The sequence below is a fragment of the Anabrus simplex genome, chromosome 14 (genome assembly GCF_040414725.1).
Source record: "Anabrus simplex isolate iqAnaSimp1 chromosome 14, ASM4041472v1, whole genome shotgun sequence".
Lineage (NCBI taxonomy): Eukaryota > Metazoa > Arthropoda > Insecta > Orthoptera > Tettigoniidae > Anabrus > Anabrus simplex.
In genome coordinates, this window is record NC_090278.1 from 60,813,167 (window position 1) to 60,829,500 (window position 16,334).

A 16,334-nucleotide genomic window follows, 5' to 3' on the forward strand; every position below is an offset into this window, starting at 1 on the left:
AGTTGGTTTTTGAGGGAAGTGCAGGCGGTAAAAACGGCAAGGGAAGACCAAGATATATGAATGTAACAAACAGATTAGAACAGATGTAGGATGTAGTAGACACGTAGAAATGAAAAGGTTCAGGATAACGTGGGAGAGCTGCATCACACCAGTCTATGAACTTATGACACAAACAACAACACATGTTTAATTATGTAAAAAAAATCATGTCTTTAAGAAAGAATCGGAGGTTACCGAACTCCACCCCGCTGGCAGACACAACACGGAGGCATTAACCGGGGCGGACATAAAACCGTACGCGACTGTCATCGCCACGAATGGGAAGAAACAGGGGCGTAGCAATTACTCTCTACAATGGGGAATTTAAAAACGTTATTAGCAGCATCGTCATAAAGTCAGTTCATTGTCCGGAAGTTATTAGGACCAATAAAACCCCTGAGAGAAATGGGCCGTAAACAAATGAAGAGCACGGCTGATTAATCCCATGAGGTTGGTGGCACAGGATTTCTCTGCAATAGAATTTATGCATGGCCTTCTACAACACCTAACCACAGCGTTACCAAAATAAATAATCTAATCACATCAAATAAAAAGAGTAGTCATGGGAATATCGAATTGTTTTAAACTATAGGTAGAGTACAGTTTGTGAAGCGTGAGTATCCAATGAATTTGTTTAGAAAGTAGTAGTGCTCGACTGCCATTAACTAGTAGTAAATAATTTGCTGTCCGCCTCTGTGGTGTAGTGGTTAGTGTAATTAGCTGCCACCCCCAGAGGTCTGGGTTCAATTCCCGGCTCTGCCACGAAATTTTTGAAAAGTGGTACGAGGGCTGGAACTGGGTCCACTCAGCCTCGCGAGGTCAACTGAGTAGAGGTGGGTTCGATTCCCACCTCAGCCATCCTAGAAGTGGTTTTCCGTGGTTTCCCACTTCTCCTCCAGGCGAATGCCGGGATGGTACCTAATTAAGACCACGGCCGCTTCCTTCCCTCTTCCTTGCCTGTCCCATCCAATTTTCCCATCCCTCCACAAGGCCCCTGTTGAGCATAGCAGATGAGGCCGCCTGGGCGAGGTACTGGTCATTCTCCCCAGTTGTATCCCCCGACCCAAAGTCTGAAGCTCCAGGACACTGCCCTTGAGGCGGTAAAGGTGGGATCCCTCGCTGAGTCCGAGGGAAAAACCGACCCTGGAGGGTAAACAGATTAAGAAGAAGAAGAAATAATTTGCTAATAACTACCAAGACCGAATGTTGAAACGTGAATTGTTGTATAATACTAACGATTTTTGTAAGGCATTTTTGTTTTGTTGGCCGTGATATAAGCGGTAATGTAGACACTAGTAACAAAACATTACACAATATTCGAGTGAAGTGATTGGAAAATGAAATACGCTGGTCTATAAAATAAGATAAAAATTCCCAATTAAAGTAGGCCTAATTGTGCTCATTATGTTTCATTTTAAATAAAATGCATTTTTGTGTCCCTAAGCACAAGGCCCCAGGGGCTCTGAACTTTGGAGCGTGGGTTGGCGACCACGGGGCCCTCAGCTGAGTCCTGGCATTGCTTCCACTTACTTGTGCCAGGCTCCTCACTTTCATCTATCCTATCCGACCTCCCTTGGTCAATTCTTGTTCTTTTCCGACCCCGACGCTATTAGGTTTGCGAGGGCTAGGGAGTCTTTCATTTTCACGCCCTTCGTGGCCCTTGTCTTCCTTTGGCCGATATCTTCATTGTTCGAAGTGTCGGATCCCTTCCATTTTTCACTCTGATTAGTGTTATATAGAGGATGGTTGCCTAGTTGTACTTCCTCTTAAAACAATAATCACCACCACCACCACCATCCCTAAGCACAAGTTAATGAGTGTATGATCGTCTGTTCATAAAATAAATGTTCGTTAATTTCAGATTAATGTTACGTTTACACCTTATTGTAATGTGAATACAGCAAATTAAACTAAATGAAAAGACAACATATTTTCCTAGCATCAAGCAATACTGCCTATATTCATTTAAAATCATTCCATTCAGTTAAGGCTATGGTTCAATCACTAGAGATTCATGGTTAGTACATGGAAAGTATTTATAAAAACTACTGAAAAAGTGCACAATAATAAAATGTCATTGATCATTATATAAATTTGAGTCAGAGTCTGCCAGGAGGAAATAAGTCCGAACATATTATGCACTTTATTAGTTTATGTTTAGAAGCCTCCGTGGCTCAGGCGACAGCCTCTCACGGTGTCGTCCCATTTGCGATCAGTCTCATTTGCGATCACTCAGATAGATTACAAGAATAGTTTATTTTTGAGAGGTGAAGCATTGTCCCATTTATGATCACTCTTATCAGTGACATACAGTCAGGTTGCTGTGAGGGAATTCCCTGCTGAAGGACTGGTTCAGGAAGACTTCCCTCAAATAAATGGCGAAACTACATACTAGGTTTTTACGAATCGTATGTTGAAACTCATTAAATTACTTATATTTACCGTTTGAGACTGATGCGTTAATGCCGGGACTGACAGAATATAAAGTGTTACCAGATGGTTTGTGGGTGTAAAGGCGGTTAAATGAGTTTTAAGAAGTAGGTCAAAAGATGGGCATATTAAAACCGTTTAATTTTACACTTTCCAATTTCAAAACAAAGAATTTTGCTGTAACACTTTGCTTCTTCGAGAGTGCTACCCTTTTTTTTTGAGAAATTATAGCTCATTTCAAACTTAGCAGTTAACTTACACTTTCTTATACAGTAGGGGACACTATTAAATTACTGCTTTTTTTTTTTTTTTTTTTTTTGCTATTTGTTTTACGTCGCACCGACACATAGGTCTTATGGCGACGATGGGACAGGAAAGGCCTGGGAATGGGAAGGAAGCGTCCGTGGCCTTAATTAAGGTACAGCCCCAGCATTTTCCTGGTATGAAAATGGGAAACCACGGAAAACCACCTTCAGGGCTCCCGGATGCGAGCTCACAGCTGCGCGCTCCTAACCGCACGGCCAACTTGCCTGGTAAATTACTGCTTAAATAATGCTCTAACTGTTCAAATATTCATACTGACACATTAAATAAACAGCTGCTCAAAATATAATCTGCCTGCTTTCATCTATCTGTATGTATGTCTATCCCTTACTCTCGTTTCTTGATACTGAGTCGGGGATGAGATGAAATTAATTTATACGGCATGTTTCTACGGCCGGATGCCCGTCCTGTCAACTCAGTTGAGGAGCTAATGAAGTTGAAATGTGTTATGGTGAATGAAATTGGGTAAGGGGGTGGGAGGACCCAGCTCTGGCCTGTGGATAGGAACTGTACCGGCATTTTCCTGGAAGTAAAAATATTAAACCACACAAAACCAATCTGAGAACAGCCGACAGTGGGGTTTGAACCCACACATATCCCGAATTCAGAGCTTGGCTCAATAGCGGTAGCGCGTTAACACGCGCAGCCACTCAACCTACTTTGACCTATATAAATAAAATGATAATTTTTGTCTGCACGCTCGGATTAGATGCACAAGATTCCAGAACTTAATATTAAGAAACTAGATTAAAATAAGTTGAAGGAATTATGATTCTATAATGATAGCGCGGAAAGATGAGATTGCATTCGGGAAATAGTGGGTTCGAACCCCATTGTCGGCACCCCTGACGATGGTTTTCCGTGGTTTCCTATTTTCACAACAAGAAAGTGTGCCTTAACTAAGGCTACGGCCACTTCCTTCCCACTCCTAGCTCTTTCCTGTCCCATTGTCGCCATAAGACATCTTTGTGTTGGTGCAACGTAAAGCCAACGGTAAAAAGAAAAACACCCATGTTACCATACATCCCTGACCTTTCCGTCAATTTCTGTAAGAGTTTCCATAAGGTAAAGCACAAGGCTTGCCTCTCTTCGTCTCAATGACCTGCATGTCGTAAGTAAGCACGCAGATAATAAAAGCTACATTAACGATGGATGTCTACAGCTGGAATTATTACAGTATGTTAAAAAAACGTAGACTAATAATATTACCTCAAAAAACGTTCAAGAGAGAGGGGACGTTTTGGAAGAATCCACATCACACGGTTGCGTGGAGTATGCCCTAATTAGCAGTCCCTCTTCTGCATGGACGTTGGAAAACCCTTGATAGGCTGCTGATAATTTTACAGTGATCGCAAATGGGACACGAACTGGTCTTTCTTCTCATTCTTTTTTCTACTGTAATGGGAGTGATCGCAAATGGGACACAACCCCTCTCACTGCTGGTTCCGTGGTTCAAATCCCGGTTACTCCATGTGAGATTTGTGCTCGACAAAGCGGAGGCGGAACAGGTTTTCCTCCGGGTACTCCGGATTTTCCTGTTATAATTCATTCCAGCAACACTCTCCAATATTATTTCATTTGTCATTCATTAATCATTACCTCAGAGGAGTGCGGCAGGCTTCGGCAGCTTGCACAATTCCTATCCTCGCCCGGTCGGATAACTGGAAACAGGCTGTGGATTTTTTCATTAGTTTATGTTTACATCGTCAAGGGGATCATGCCAAATAGTATAGAGTTTGCTATTAACAATGACTTTACTCCATGGGGAAAGAGGAGGCCGATCTCAGCGCCGACAAGGGGAAACAATTGCAATTTGCAATCCGAATGCAAACGGATACAATTGGTTGTAACGGTAGTTGACGACTATCGAATAATTCGGTAGTTTTCACTCAATAGTCCCTCACTTATTACGACATATTCCAACTTTAGTTTATAAATGGAGAATGGATGTGAACATGTTCGTAGTTGTTGCTTAATGGGCTCGAGTAAGTCAACTGCATTATACTGATTATGAATGCAATAAAGACGACTCCTTCAGGTCATTAGGACAAAACCTATGTGAAGACGTATCTCCTTATAGGCTACTTCACTGGTCTGGGACCACAGAAAGGAAACTCATCTAAGACCAGGTCTCCACCGATAAATAAAATGAAATGGCGTATGGCTTTTAGTGTTGAGAGTGTCCGAGGACACGTTCGGCTCGCCAGGTGCAGGTCTTTCGATTCGGCGCCCGTGGGCAACCTGCACGTCGTGATGAGGATGGAATGATGACGAAGACGACACATGCACCCAGCCCCCGTGCCAGTAGAATTAACCTATGATGGTTAAAATCCCTGACCCTGCGGAATCGAATCCGGTACCCCTGTGACCAAAGGCCAGTACGCTAACCATTTAGCCATGGAGCCGGACTCTCCACCGATTAACAATATAACAACATGTTAAAAATAACATATTGAAATTGACGTGTATACGAACATTTGGTTCATAGTTGACCTAACATGTTAACTTGATACTGTATGTCGAAGTTAACATATTTAATGTGTTAAGGGGTTTTCGCTGGGATTGGAAAACATGTTAATCAATTCATTGTTCGTGTAGTATCGGCATGGCTTCGGCAAAGTTCGTATAGAAAAGCTACATTAAAATCATGCTCAGATATTCTCAGAAAGTTTTTAAATCCAAACCTTCTATTCAAATATTGTCGTACCCACATTCTCCTTTCCTTCCTTCTCAAGAAGGAATGATGACCTAGATGTTAGGCCCCTTTAAACAACAAGCATCAACTTGGGAGCGTGGTTTGGCGACCAATGGGCTCTTAGTTGAGTCCTGACATTGCTTCCAGTTACTTGCACCATGCTTCTCACTTTCATATATCCTATCCGACCTCCCTTTGGCAACTCTAGTTCTTTTCGACCCGTAGGTTGCGAGTCTTTCGTTTTCATGCTCTTTTTGGCCCGTGTCTTTCTTTGGCCGATATCTTCATCTTTCGAATGTCGGATCCCTTCCACGTTTTCCCTCTTATTAGTGTTAATAGAGGATGTTTGCTAAGTTGTTCCCCTTGTGGGTGGGGGGCGGTATCCCCTGCCTGTCGTAAGAGGCAACTAAAGAGGCCCCAGGGGCTCTGAACTTGGGAGCGTGGGTTGGCGACCATGGAGCACTTAGCTGAGTCCCAGCATTGCTTCCACTTGTTTTTTTTGTTTTTTTACGACTTGCTTTACATCGCACTGATAAACAGGTCTTATGGCGACGATGGGATAGGAAAGGGCTAGGAGTGGGAAGGAAGCGGCCGTGGACTTAATTAAGGTACAGCCCCAGCATTTGCCTGATATGAAAACGGGATGCCAAAGAAAATCATCTTCAGGGCTGCCGACAGTGGGGTTCGAACCCACTATCTCCCGGATGCAAGCTCACAGCTGCACGCCACTAACTGCACGGCCAATTCGCCCAGTCCACTTACTTGCACCATGCTTCTCACTTTCATCTATCCTATCCGACTTGTCTTAATCAACTCTTCTTCTTTTCCGACCCCGACGTTATTAGGTTGCGAGACCTAGGGACTTTCATTTTCTCGCTATTCGTGGCCCTTGTCTTCCTTTGGCCGATATCTTAAATTTTCGAAGTGTCAGACCCCTTCCACGTTCCCCCTCTTATTAGTTTTAATAGAGGATGTCTGCACAGCTGTACTTCCTCTTAAAACAACAACCACCACCCTCTTATACACCTATCTAGGCCTACCTGCATTACTGGTGGAGTGCCTTCGCCTGGAGTCACCTGTACGCTCTCCATCTGTTCACTGACGATTTGTTTACTCCGGTTATCGGAAACACCGATACGAAGAACGTCACATGGCACTTTTACTTTTCATGCGCTACTACAGTCTATTCTTTCCATTTCGTCGAAAATATTTCGTCTTGACAAAAAGTTTGTTTGATGCGACTCACCACTGGTTAGTGAAACGAACTCGTTACACAACGTAATTTTTCAAAACATAGCCCGCAAATGGAAGATGGCAGGTATTTGTATACAAACGATGCAATATCGCCTGCTCACTCACTCCAGTATGCGTTCATTGGTGTAAAAAGATTATTGGCGGGCAATATCTGGTCACGCATGCATATCAGAAAGTTCAGGTCTGTTGTAGTTGTTGTTTGATTCATCAGTCCATAGACTGGTTTGATGCATCTCTCCATGCCACCCTAGCCTGTGTTAATCTTTTCATTTCTACATACCTGCGGTATCCTACATCTGCTCTAATCTACTTGTCATATTCATACCTTGGTCTGTCCCTACCGTTCTTATCGCCTACACTTCCTTCAATAACCAACTGCACAAGTCCTGGGTGTCTTAAAATGTGTCCTATCATTTTATCTCTTCTTCCCGTCAAATTTAACCAAATCGAACTCCTCTCACCAATTCGATTCAGTATCTCCTCATTGGCGATTCGATCTATCCATCTCAGCTTCAGCATTCTTCTGTAACACCACATTTCAAAAACTTCTATTCTCTTTCTTTCTGAGCTAGTTATATAGTCCAAGTTTCTCTTCCATACAATGCCACGCTCCAGACGAAAGTCTGCAGAAACATCTTTCTAATTCCTATATCAATGTTCGAAGTAAGCGAATTTCTTTTGTTAAGAAAGGCCTTCTTTGTTTATGCTAGTCTGAAATGTATGTCCTCCTGACTTCTGCCATCGTTAGTTCAGGTTTAACTTGTATAATAATAACTACGTAATACACATCACACGGTAATACGAAGCTTAAAAAATGGGCGTCAAATTTCCCTTTAAGAGAATAAGGTAAGGTAAGGTAAGGTAAGGTAAGGTAAGGTAAGGTAAGGTAAGGTAAGGGTTATTCTGCCCGAAGGCAGGTCCAAACCTCCGCAGAGGTGTTCCTGAGCCGGAGTTTACGTGCGGTAGGGTGGCCAGTTCCTTTCCGCTCCTCCATTCCCTTACCCCCCCCCCCTCCACCAACAACGCGTGGCATCCCATCCAACTCCTGACCACGCCCAATTTTGCTGAACTTCGGAGATCTCACGGGATCCGGTGTTTCAACACGGCTACGGCCGTTGGCTTAAGAGAATAAAATGATCATAAATATATTCTTTCAATAAATGAAAGTGATAAAGAGTAAATTACTTGCTTCCAACGAATCGGTTTCAAGAACAATCTGTACGGAATTTGGAGTCGACACGTGTAGGATTCAGAACATCAAAAGGGGGAAACTGACTCAGGCCCTACGAAACTACCACGAATGAAATAATTTCTCTAGAGTATGATGAGATGAGGTCTCGCTGATAAAAGTGCCGTATATGACCTGGTTTCATCAACGTGGGTTAAATATACTCTAACCCGGGGTTTATTAACTTAAGGTTAACATTTTAACTCATTCTTACGAGTCACGCTTTTCATCAAGCTATTTCAGCAGAGGGTTAACTAACACCGTATTAACCCTCGCAGGAAACAACTGCCGTATCAATCAAGGAGGCAGTGACTAAAAATCGGAGATTATGAACACACTTTTTGCGCCGTTCTTTTGTTTACTTTTTGCGCGATATTTCGTTTTCTTCCTCATTTCCATGATAGATATTATTCTTCCGTGATTGTGATAGAACCATTGAACTGTAGGTAATACCTATAGTTCAATGGAAGAACTAATTGCAGTGATCGAAAAATGGAAGAAGTTTGGAAGAGAAATAGGGGCACGAATTGTTTCTGCTTTAGAAACAACATCACTAATTGAATTAGCCACCTAGTACCAAAGCATTATAGAATGCAAGAAGAGTGACCGTGTAAAATTAAAAGAAAAGGACACAGGAAAAAAATCGGTGGAATTTAATAGCATTGCCCATGCTACAGACCATCTTGCAACTATATCACGAATTTGGAGGTTAGAATCACTGATTATAATCAATTGACAGAAAAATAACCCTTGTTGTCTCCGACCATCATATGAAACGACCCTGTGGTATAAAACCTTAATGCAATTAATCCTATTTCTGTTACGAACACTATTTAACAAATCTAAATAAAGCAACTCTGCATGAAACGTATGATTTACGGCGGCCATCTTGCTTTTAACCTCGAGTTAACAGTTTAACCCGGAGGGGTTAACTTAACTCCGGCTTTAACCTAGAGTTAAAATTAACCCTCCTTGATGAAAATGAATAGTCAAATTAAGAGTTAAATCTGTATAACTCGGTGTTAAGGTTTAACCAACGTTGATGAAACCGGCCCATATGTGTCTCAGTCATGGCCATCCATCAATACTTTATATCACAGCCTGCTAGATCGCATCGACCATCTGTACTCTAACGCCCCATCCCCCTGTGGGCGAGGGCGGTAGGATAACACCCACGCTATCCCCTAGCTGCTGTAAGAGGCGAATACAAGGGGTCCCAGGAGCCCTCAACATGGGAGCGTGGGTTGACAACCAAGTGACACTTAGCTGTTTCCATTTACTTGTGCCAGACTCCCCGCTTTCATCTATACTATCCGACCCTCCTTGGTCAACTCTTGTTATTTTTCGACCCCGACGGTATTAGGTTGCAATGCCTTTCAGCAGACTTATCTACGTGGCAACCGCAGTAGGTCCGCCCACGTGTCCATGGCAACCAAACCCCCTACTCCTCACGCAGGCAGTAAACGGACCTTCCTCTAAGAACTGTCAGAACGCATCTTTCAGTATTAGGACTATACAGTACAATCCCTGAATACTATCATATAACCACACAAAGAGATCTGTAACCTTGGTTTACGATCTCGATAATGTGATTACCCCAATGAAGATACGGCTTTATATTAACATATTAGTATTTACGGTGATCCCTGTGAGGTATTATCACCCCATCAACACAGTAACTAAACAGAGGACTTCTCCTCTTTGTAAAACTTACAACCTGACTTTTCATACCGTTTACAATCATATACCATTGTCTGCTGCGTATCTCACATCAATGTCGACCTCTTTTTTCAATCGCTCACAGTCCTGTAACTTATTTAGGCCTACTGCTCTTTCTATACAGTATAAAGACAACAGCAAAAGATCTCATCTGCAATTCCAGTTCATTACTCTCATCATTTATATACATAAGAAAATATGAAGGTCCAATAATACTGCCCTGTGGGACCCGACCCTCCTCTTAGCTGCTACTTGTACCAGGCTCCTCACTTTCATCTATCCTATCCGACCAGCATTCGTCAATTCTTGTTCTTTTCCGACCCCGACGGTATTAGAGCATTCGAGGCCTAGGGAATCTTTCATTTTCAAGCCCTTCGTGGCCCTTGTCTTTCTTTGATTGATACCTTAATTTTTCGAAGTGTCGGATACCTTCCATTTTCTCTTTGATTAGTGTTATATAGAGGATGCCTTGTTGTACTTCCTCGTAAAATAATAATCACCATCACCACTCTACTTCACTGAGTTCTATTCTCTAGAACGAGTCTTCCGTTATTTCTATCAGATAAAATAATTGTTTCTGGAGTCGGGACTCTGCTTCCTTTAGTTGGTTGGTGTAAGGAGGGCTCGGCCCTGGTGGAAAGAGATTCTGTGGAAGAGTTGATAACACTACATGAAAGAGAGAGCTTAGCTGTGTGAGACCGGAAATCATAACCATTTAAACAATAATCATGTGTGATTTAAAGCAGTCATTATCCGACCATTTATCGCTGCAGTAAAACTCTGCGGCCGATGTATTTCAGACAACACTGTAGTGTTATCAACTCTTCCTGAAGCATAACCGTCAATCCCAACTGACACAGATAATGAGATCGCATGTACGCTTCTTCCTTGGCCCGTTCGGGTCATCCTGATAACATTCACAAAACTGACTTTTATCTGACAATATATTTAACTTCTGTCACAGTTAACGGTTTTCAATCAACATTCGACTGGATAGTTTCGCAGCTTCGTTATGCTAAACAAAGGATTGTACATAGTAAATTCCAACAGCAAATGAAATGGATTCTAATATAATTTCGGCTCTGATAAATGAAATGTCAACGGCACACAGTATCGACTGAGAATACTTGTCTCGCATATTCACTACACCGAGTAGTAGAAGAAATTATCAACCAGTTCCCAAAAATGAATGAATGGTCCCGGGTTCGATTCCGGCAGGGTCGGGAATTTTGACCTTAATTGGTTAATTCAGCTGGCACGGGAACTGGGTGTATGTGTCGTCTTCATCCTCATTACGACGCGCAGGTCGCCTACGGGGGTCAAATCAAAAGACCTGCGTCTGGTGAGCTGAACTTGTCCTCGGACAGTCCCGGCACTAAAAGCCGTACGCCATTTCATTTCAATGATTTAATTTCTTCAGTCAACGAAGTATTTTCAAAATTAAGTAGTAATCGCCCAAATCTGCCCCTGCCTCCAGCACCTACTTTAACACGGCCGAGTACATGGTTACAACAACAACAACAACAACAACAACAACAACAACAACAACAAAATTACGAAGTGTCGTGTGGTCAAGCACGACGAATCCTCTCGGCCGTTATTCTTGGCTTTCTACACCGGGGCCGCTATCTCACCGTAAGATAGCTCCTCAATTGCAATCACGTAGGCTGAGTGTACCTCAAACCAGCTCTCTGATCCAGGTAATCGAAGTCGGGGCCTGCGGGTAATGGGCAGGGACGCTACCCCTACACCGCGAGGCCGGCAGAACATGGTTACAGGCTGTTAGCGAGAATATCCAGTGTATAGAAAACGTCAACAATTTCCCGAAAGATGACTCGCAGTGTATTGAGATGGCCCACGATGCATTACAAGAGAAGCAACTAACAGACGATCTGGTACATATTCATGCTAATTTCATATTCTTAGCAAACACTATTAAAAAAACACTTCAAAACTCAGTCTACTGAATCAATATCGGTGTTTACAAAAGCAGAGTGCCGGATGAAAGAGCTGCAAGTAACGTCGCTGAAATTGTTTTGAAGAAACTGCAAAGAGTGCTTGACAGAAATCCGGCGTATACAGTACAGTATTAAAAAGTGTGTCGGATATTTTGAATGAGTGTACCCATATCTACCAGAAGGATTTAATCCTGTTAGGGTTCCATTGTTCTAGTACGTTCGGGTCACTTCAGAAGATGTTGAAAGATCATTCTCTGAATTTAAAACTAATCATGTCCAGGTATCCAGGTATAAATCTACACCACAACAATTGAAAATGATGTTAGTGATTTACTGAACACAAAATTATGGTAGAAACGACAGTGAAAATTACAATAATTGATGATTAAATTTGTTGTTACATTGATTAGCTATTGCCACTTTTAGCGAGTTCGGACGTAAACTATTTTACACTTTAAGAATTCAAAAATATAAGCTTCTTCTTTCTTAATCTGTTTACCCTCCAGGGTTGGCTTTTCCCTCGGACTTAGCGAGGGATCCCACCTCTACCGCCTCAAGGGCAGTGTCCTGGAGCTTCAGACTTTGGGTCGGGGGATACAACTGGGGAGAATGACCAGTACCTCGCCCAGGCGGCCTCACCTGCTATGCTGAACTGGGGCCTTATAGGGAGATGGGAAGATGGGAAGATGGGAAGGTATAGGCAAGGAAGAGGGAAGGAAGCGGCCGTGGCCTGAAGTTAGATACCATCCCGGCATTTGCCTGGAGGAGAAGTGGGAAACCACGGAAAACAACTTCCAGGATGGCTGAGGTGGGAATCGAACCCGCCTCTACTCAGTTCACCTCACGAGGCTGAGTGGACCCCGCTCCAGCCCTCGTACCACTTTTCAAATTTCGTGGCAGAGCCGGGAATCGAACCCGAGCCTCCGGGGATGGCAGCCAATCACACGAAACACTACACCACAGAGGCGGGCCAAAAATATAAGCACGCTATTTTATTCATACTTGTACAGTATTTCTTCAGATGTATTTGAAAATGAAATTGAAACCTACAACCTGTTTTCCAGATGCATGATTAAATTTGATGTTGCGTTGATTAGCTATTACCATTATAGCGAGTTCAGGCGTAAACTATTGTACACAAATGTAGCATGCTATACTTGGAGAATTCAAAAATATAAGCACGCTATTCTATTTCTACTTGTACAGTATTTCTTCAGATATATTTGAAAATGAAATGAAAACCTACAACCTGTTTTCCAGTCAATGACCGGGTCAGAGCTGGGATGAATGAAGCCCCCAACTTGCGGTGAGGATAGGAATTGTGCCGGCTGCCGAGGCCTGTCGCACTCCTCTGGGGAAATAATTAATGACTGACAGATGACAGGGAAAACCGGAGTACCCGGAGATAAACCTGTCCCGCCACCGCTTTGTCCAGCACAAATCTCATATGGAGTGACCGGGATTTGAACCACGGTATCCAGCGGTGAGAGGCCGGCGCGCTGCCGCCTGAGACACGGACGCTTTACTCAGAAGTATTTCACTGCGCCTATTTTAAAACAATAAGAACCTATTTTGTACACTTTTCCCACACTCAGACGCCTAAAACTTACTTGTTTTGGGGCCTTACAGGTACCTGAAAACCTCTGAAATTAGGAGTTTGCTAGCTGTTTTCCCGGTAATGTATGCGTGAACAACTGAGGTTTTTTGGCTTTATGTCGCACCGACACAGATAGGTCTTACGGCGACGATGGGATGGGAAATGGCTAGGAGTGGGAAGGAAGCGTACCTGGTGTGAAAAATGGGAAACCACGGAAAATCATCTTCAGGGCAGAATTTTTAAACGGATGAGTTCTTTTAAGACTTGACGTGAATACGACAGATACCGGTATATGGGTGTAATGGTTAGTGTCATTAGCTGTCCACAGAGGCCCAAGTTCGATTCCCGGTTCTGCCACGAAATTTGAAAAGTGGTACGAGGACTGGAACGGGGGTTCACTCCTCCTCGGGAGGTCAACTGAGTAGAAGGGCCTCAGCCATCCTCGAAGTGGTTTTCCGTGGTTTCGCACTTCTTCTCCGGGCAAATGCCAGGATGGTACCTAACCGCCCATCCCCCAAGGCCCCTGTTTAGCATAGCAGGTGAGGCCACCGCCTGGGCGATGAAGTGGTCCTCCTTCCCAATTTCATTCCCGACCCAATGTCCCACGCTCCAACACTGCCCTTGAGGCGGCAGAGGTGGGATCCCTCGCTGAGTCCGAGAGATAAACCAACCGTGGAGCCAAATAAAATACGAAAATTCCTCCCGGTCCAAGGACAGATGATAGGACATCTCCGAAAAAAAAAAAAAAAAAAAAAAAAAAAAGGGACGTCTGGTCACTCTGGCTATGCTGCACTTTGATTTAATTTCACGTAGTATATTGAAAGCAATGGCAAACTAAGTCACTCAAATTGCCTTCTATGGTGTTATTTGGGGATCCAAACAACTGTAATATAACAATTTTGCTGTACGTAGCACCGACAAAGATAGGTCTTACCGCGACGATGGGATAAGGAAGGTGTAGGAGTGGGAAGGAAGCGGCCGTGGCCTTAATTAAGGTACAGCCCTAGCATTTGCCTGGTGTAAAAGTGGGAAATCACGGAAAACCATCTTCAGGGCCGCCGACAGTGGGGTTCGAACCTACTATCTCCTGGATGCAAACTCACAGCTGCGCGTCCCTAACCGCACGGCCAACTCACCCGGTGATCCAGCAACCTCCGGGCTGACGAACTACCTACCATCCTTTGAGAATTTACGCCCTAGATACTTGAAATGATCCACCTGTTCCTGTTCTGTGTTCCCAATCTGACATTCAATCCTCACTTTTTTTTTTTTTTTCTCTCTCTCTACTGACATACGAAATGTTATTTTCTTATTATGCTCGCTGCACCTTTTCAAGCTTCAAGAGAGCAGACTGAGATCTTCAGCACAGCCTGTTTTAGGACCAAAATATTGCCTTTAAAAAAAACAAAAACAAAAAAAAAAACTATACCTATTCAGCGGAATCTGTAAAGAAAAAGGTAAAGAGAAGGTAAACAAAATCTCTGCCGCTGTCCTGAGTGGGTGAGAGAAACTAGTGACAAGGGAATGCCGGCCGGCTAGCAGGACTTCGACTCCCTCCCGCGCGATACCACACCATGTGATAAATTCTACTTTTCAACGTAAATATTTATATCAAGAAAGGAAAAAAATCAATCGTTATCATTTACACTCTAGTTCAAAATCAATTAGATATCTCAGTAATGACACACGAAAAAATAATATCAGTGAGCTACGAGTGATTGCTATTTAGTAATTAGATACAGTTCACATATTAATCAAATCTAAAATTAATGCAAATTAAAATGAACACTTTTCCTACCTCTGAGTGGATCCTTGGGAACCTGACCTGGTGTAATCCCTTTCTCTTGATATGTATACCTAACACTTGCACAATTCATATCCACGCCAGTCACAGAACAATGAACTAATGCTAATGTCGAAATTGTCCATATTAATATACACATAACATTCTGTCTCCTGCACAGCGACCAGCCGTGCTCCACACATTTGCATCCCATTACTCCAGCCATGCTCCAGCCAGCCGTCAAACACTCAAAAATAATACGGAAAGGCAGAAATTCTAGCAGTAATATCAACCAAACTAGGGTCAAGGTGAATAAAACCAAGTCCTATTATGTTTCGTATACATGTGTAAACAATCTGCCGGTAATTTAATACCGGTTAGAAGCTAGTCCAGAGCGAAAGCAACGTGCTAACAGAAAGATTCACAACAGAACACCCATCCTCGTTCCCTTCTTGTACACGGACAGCCAACCAGTCTGTCTCTCTCTTTCTCTCTCGCTCGCTCCCTCGCTCGCTAGACCAGATCCCCACCCTACGAAGCGCGCATGACAACTGACAGTCGATAGCATACAAAGCGCAGGCCAGCCGCAGCCGCCCAGAAAGATGAGCCCTCGCTACCTGGTGGTTAACTGTGGAAGGTGAAGCTTTCCCAGTAGACCGCAACAACTTCGCTGTGGATTTCCGGTATCTCCATGGTAACCAAGGTTTTTGTTTCCGGTTGACGGACAGCTAATCACTAATTTGCTGTTTTATCGTAGATCAAGCGTTTATAATGTTTTCATTTTAATTGCAACTTAGCGGATAAAAATGTACATTACCGGGCGAGTTGGCCGAGCGGTTAGGGGCGCGCAGCCGTGAGCTCGCATCCAGGAGATAGTGGGTTCGAATCCCACTGTCGGCAGCCCTGAAGATGGTTTTCCGTGGTTTCCCATTTTCAGGCTGTACCTTAATTAAGGCCATGGCCGCTTCCTTCCCATTCCTAGCCTGTGTCGATGAGACGTAAAGCAAATAGAGAAAAAAGAAAAAAAAAGCACATTGTACATGGCACAAAATTATCTGGCAACTTCATTATTAATGAAGGAAAATCCACAGCGTGTTTCCTGTCATTCAACCGGGTCAGGAATTGTGGATAGGAATTGTGCCGACTGCCGAAGCCTGTCGCACTCCTATGGGGCAATAATTAATGAATGACTGATGAAACGATATTGGAGCGTGTTGCTGGAATGAAATATGACAGGGAATACCGGAGTATCCGGAGAAAAATCTGTCCCGCCTCCGCTTTGTCTAGCACAAATGTCACATGGAGTG

General features: G+C 43.3%; 1 protein-coding gene across 1 annotated transcript in view; it reads right to left on the reverse strand.

Moving 5' to 3' along the window:
- dlp (dally-like) overlaps window positions 1-15,551 on the reverse strand; it is a 455,986-nt gene extending 440,435 nt beyond the window's left edge. The window contains exon 1 of the mRNA XM_067157659.2: window positions 15,043-15,551. Within this exon, the coding sequence (XP_067013760.1) occupies window positions 15,043-15,253 (211 nt within the window). The 5' untranslated portion in view covers window positions 15,254-15,551. The remainder of the gene's footprint in view (window positions 1-15,042) is intronic.
- Between the last annotated feature and the right edge of the window lie 783 nt (window positions 15,552-16,334).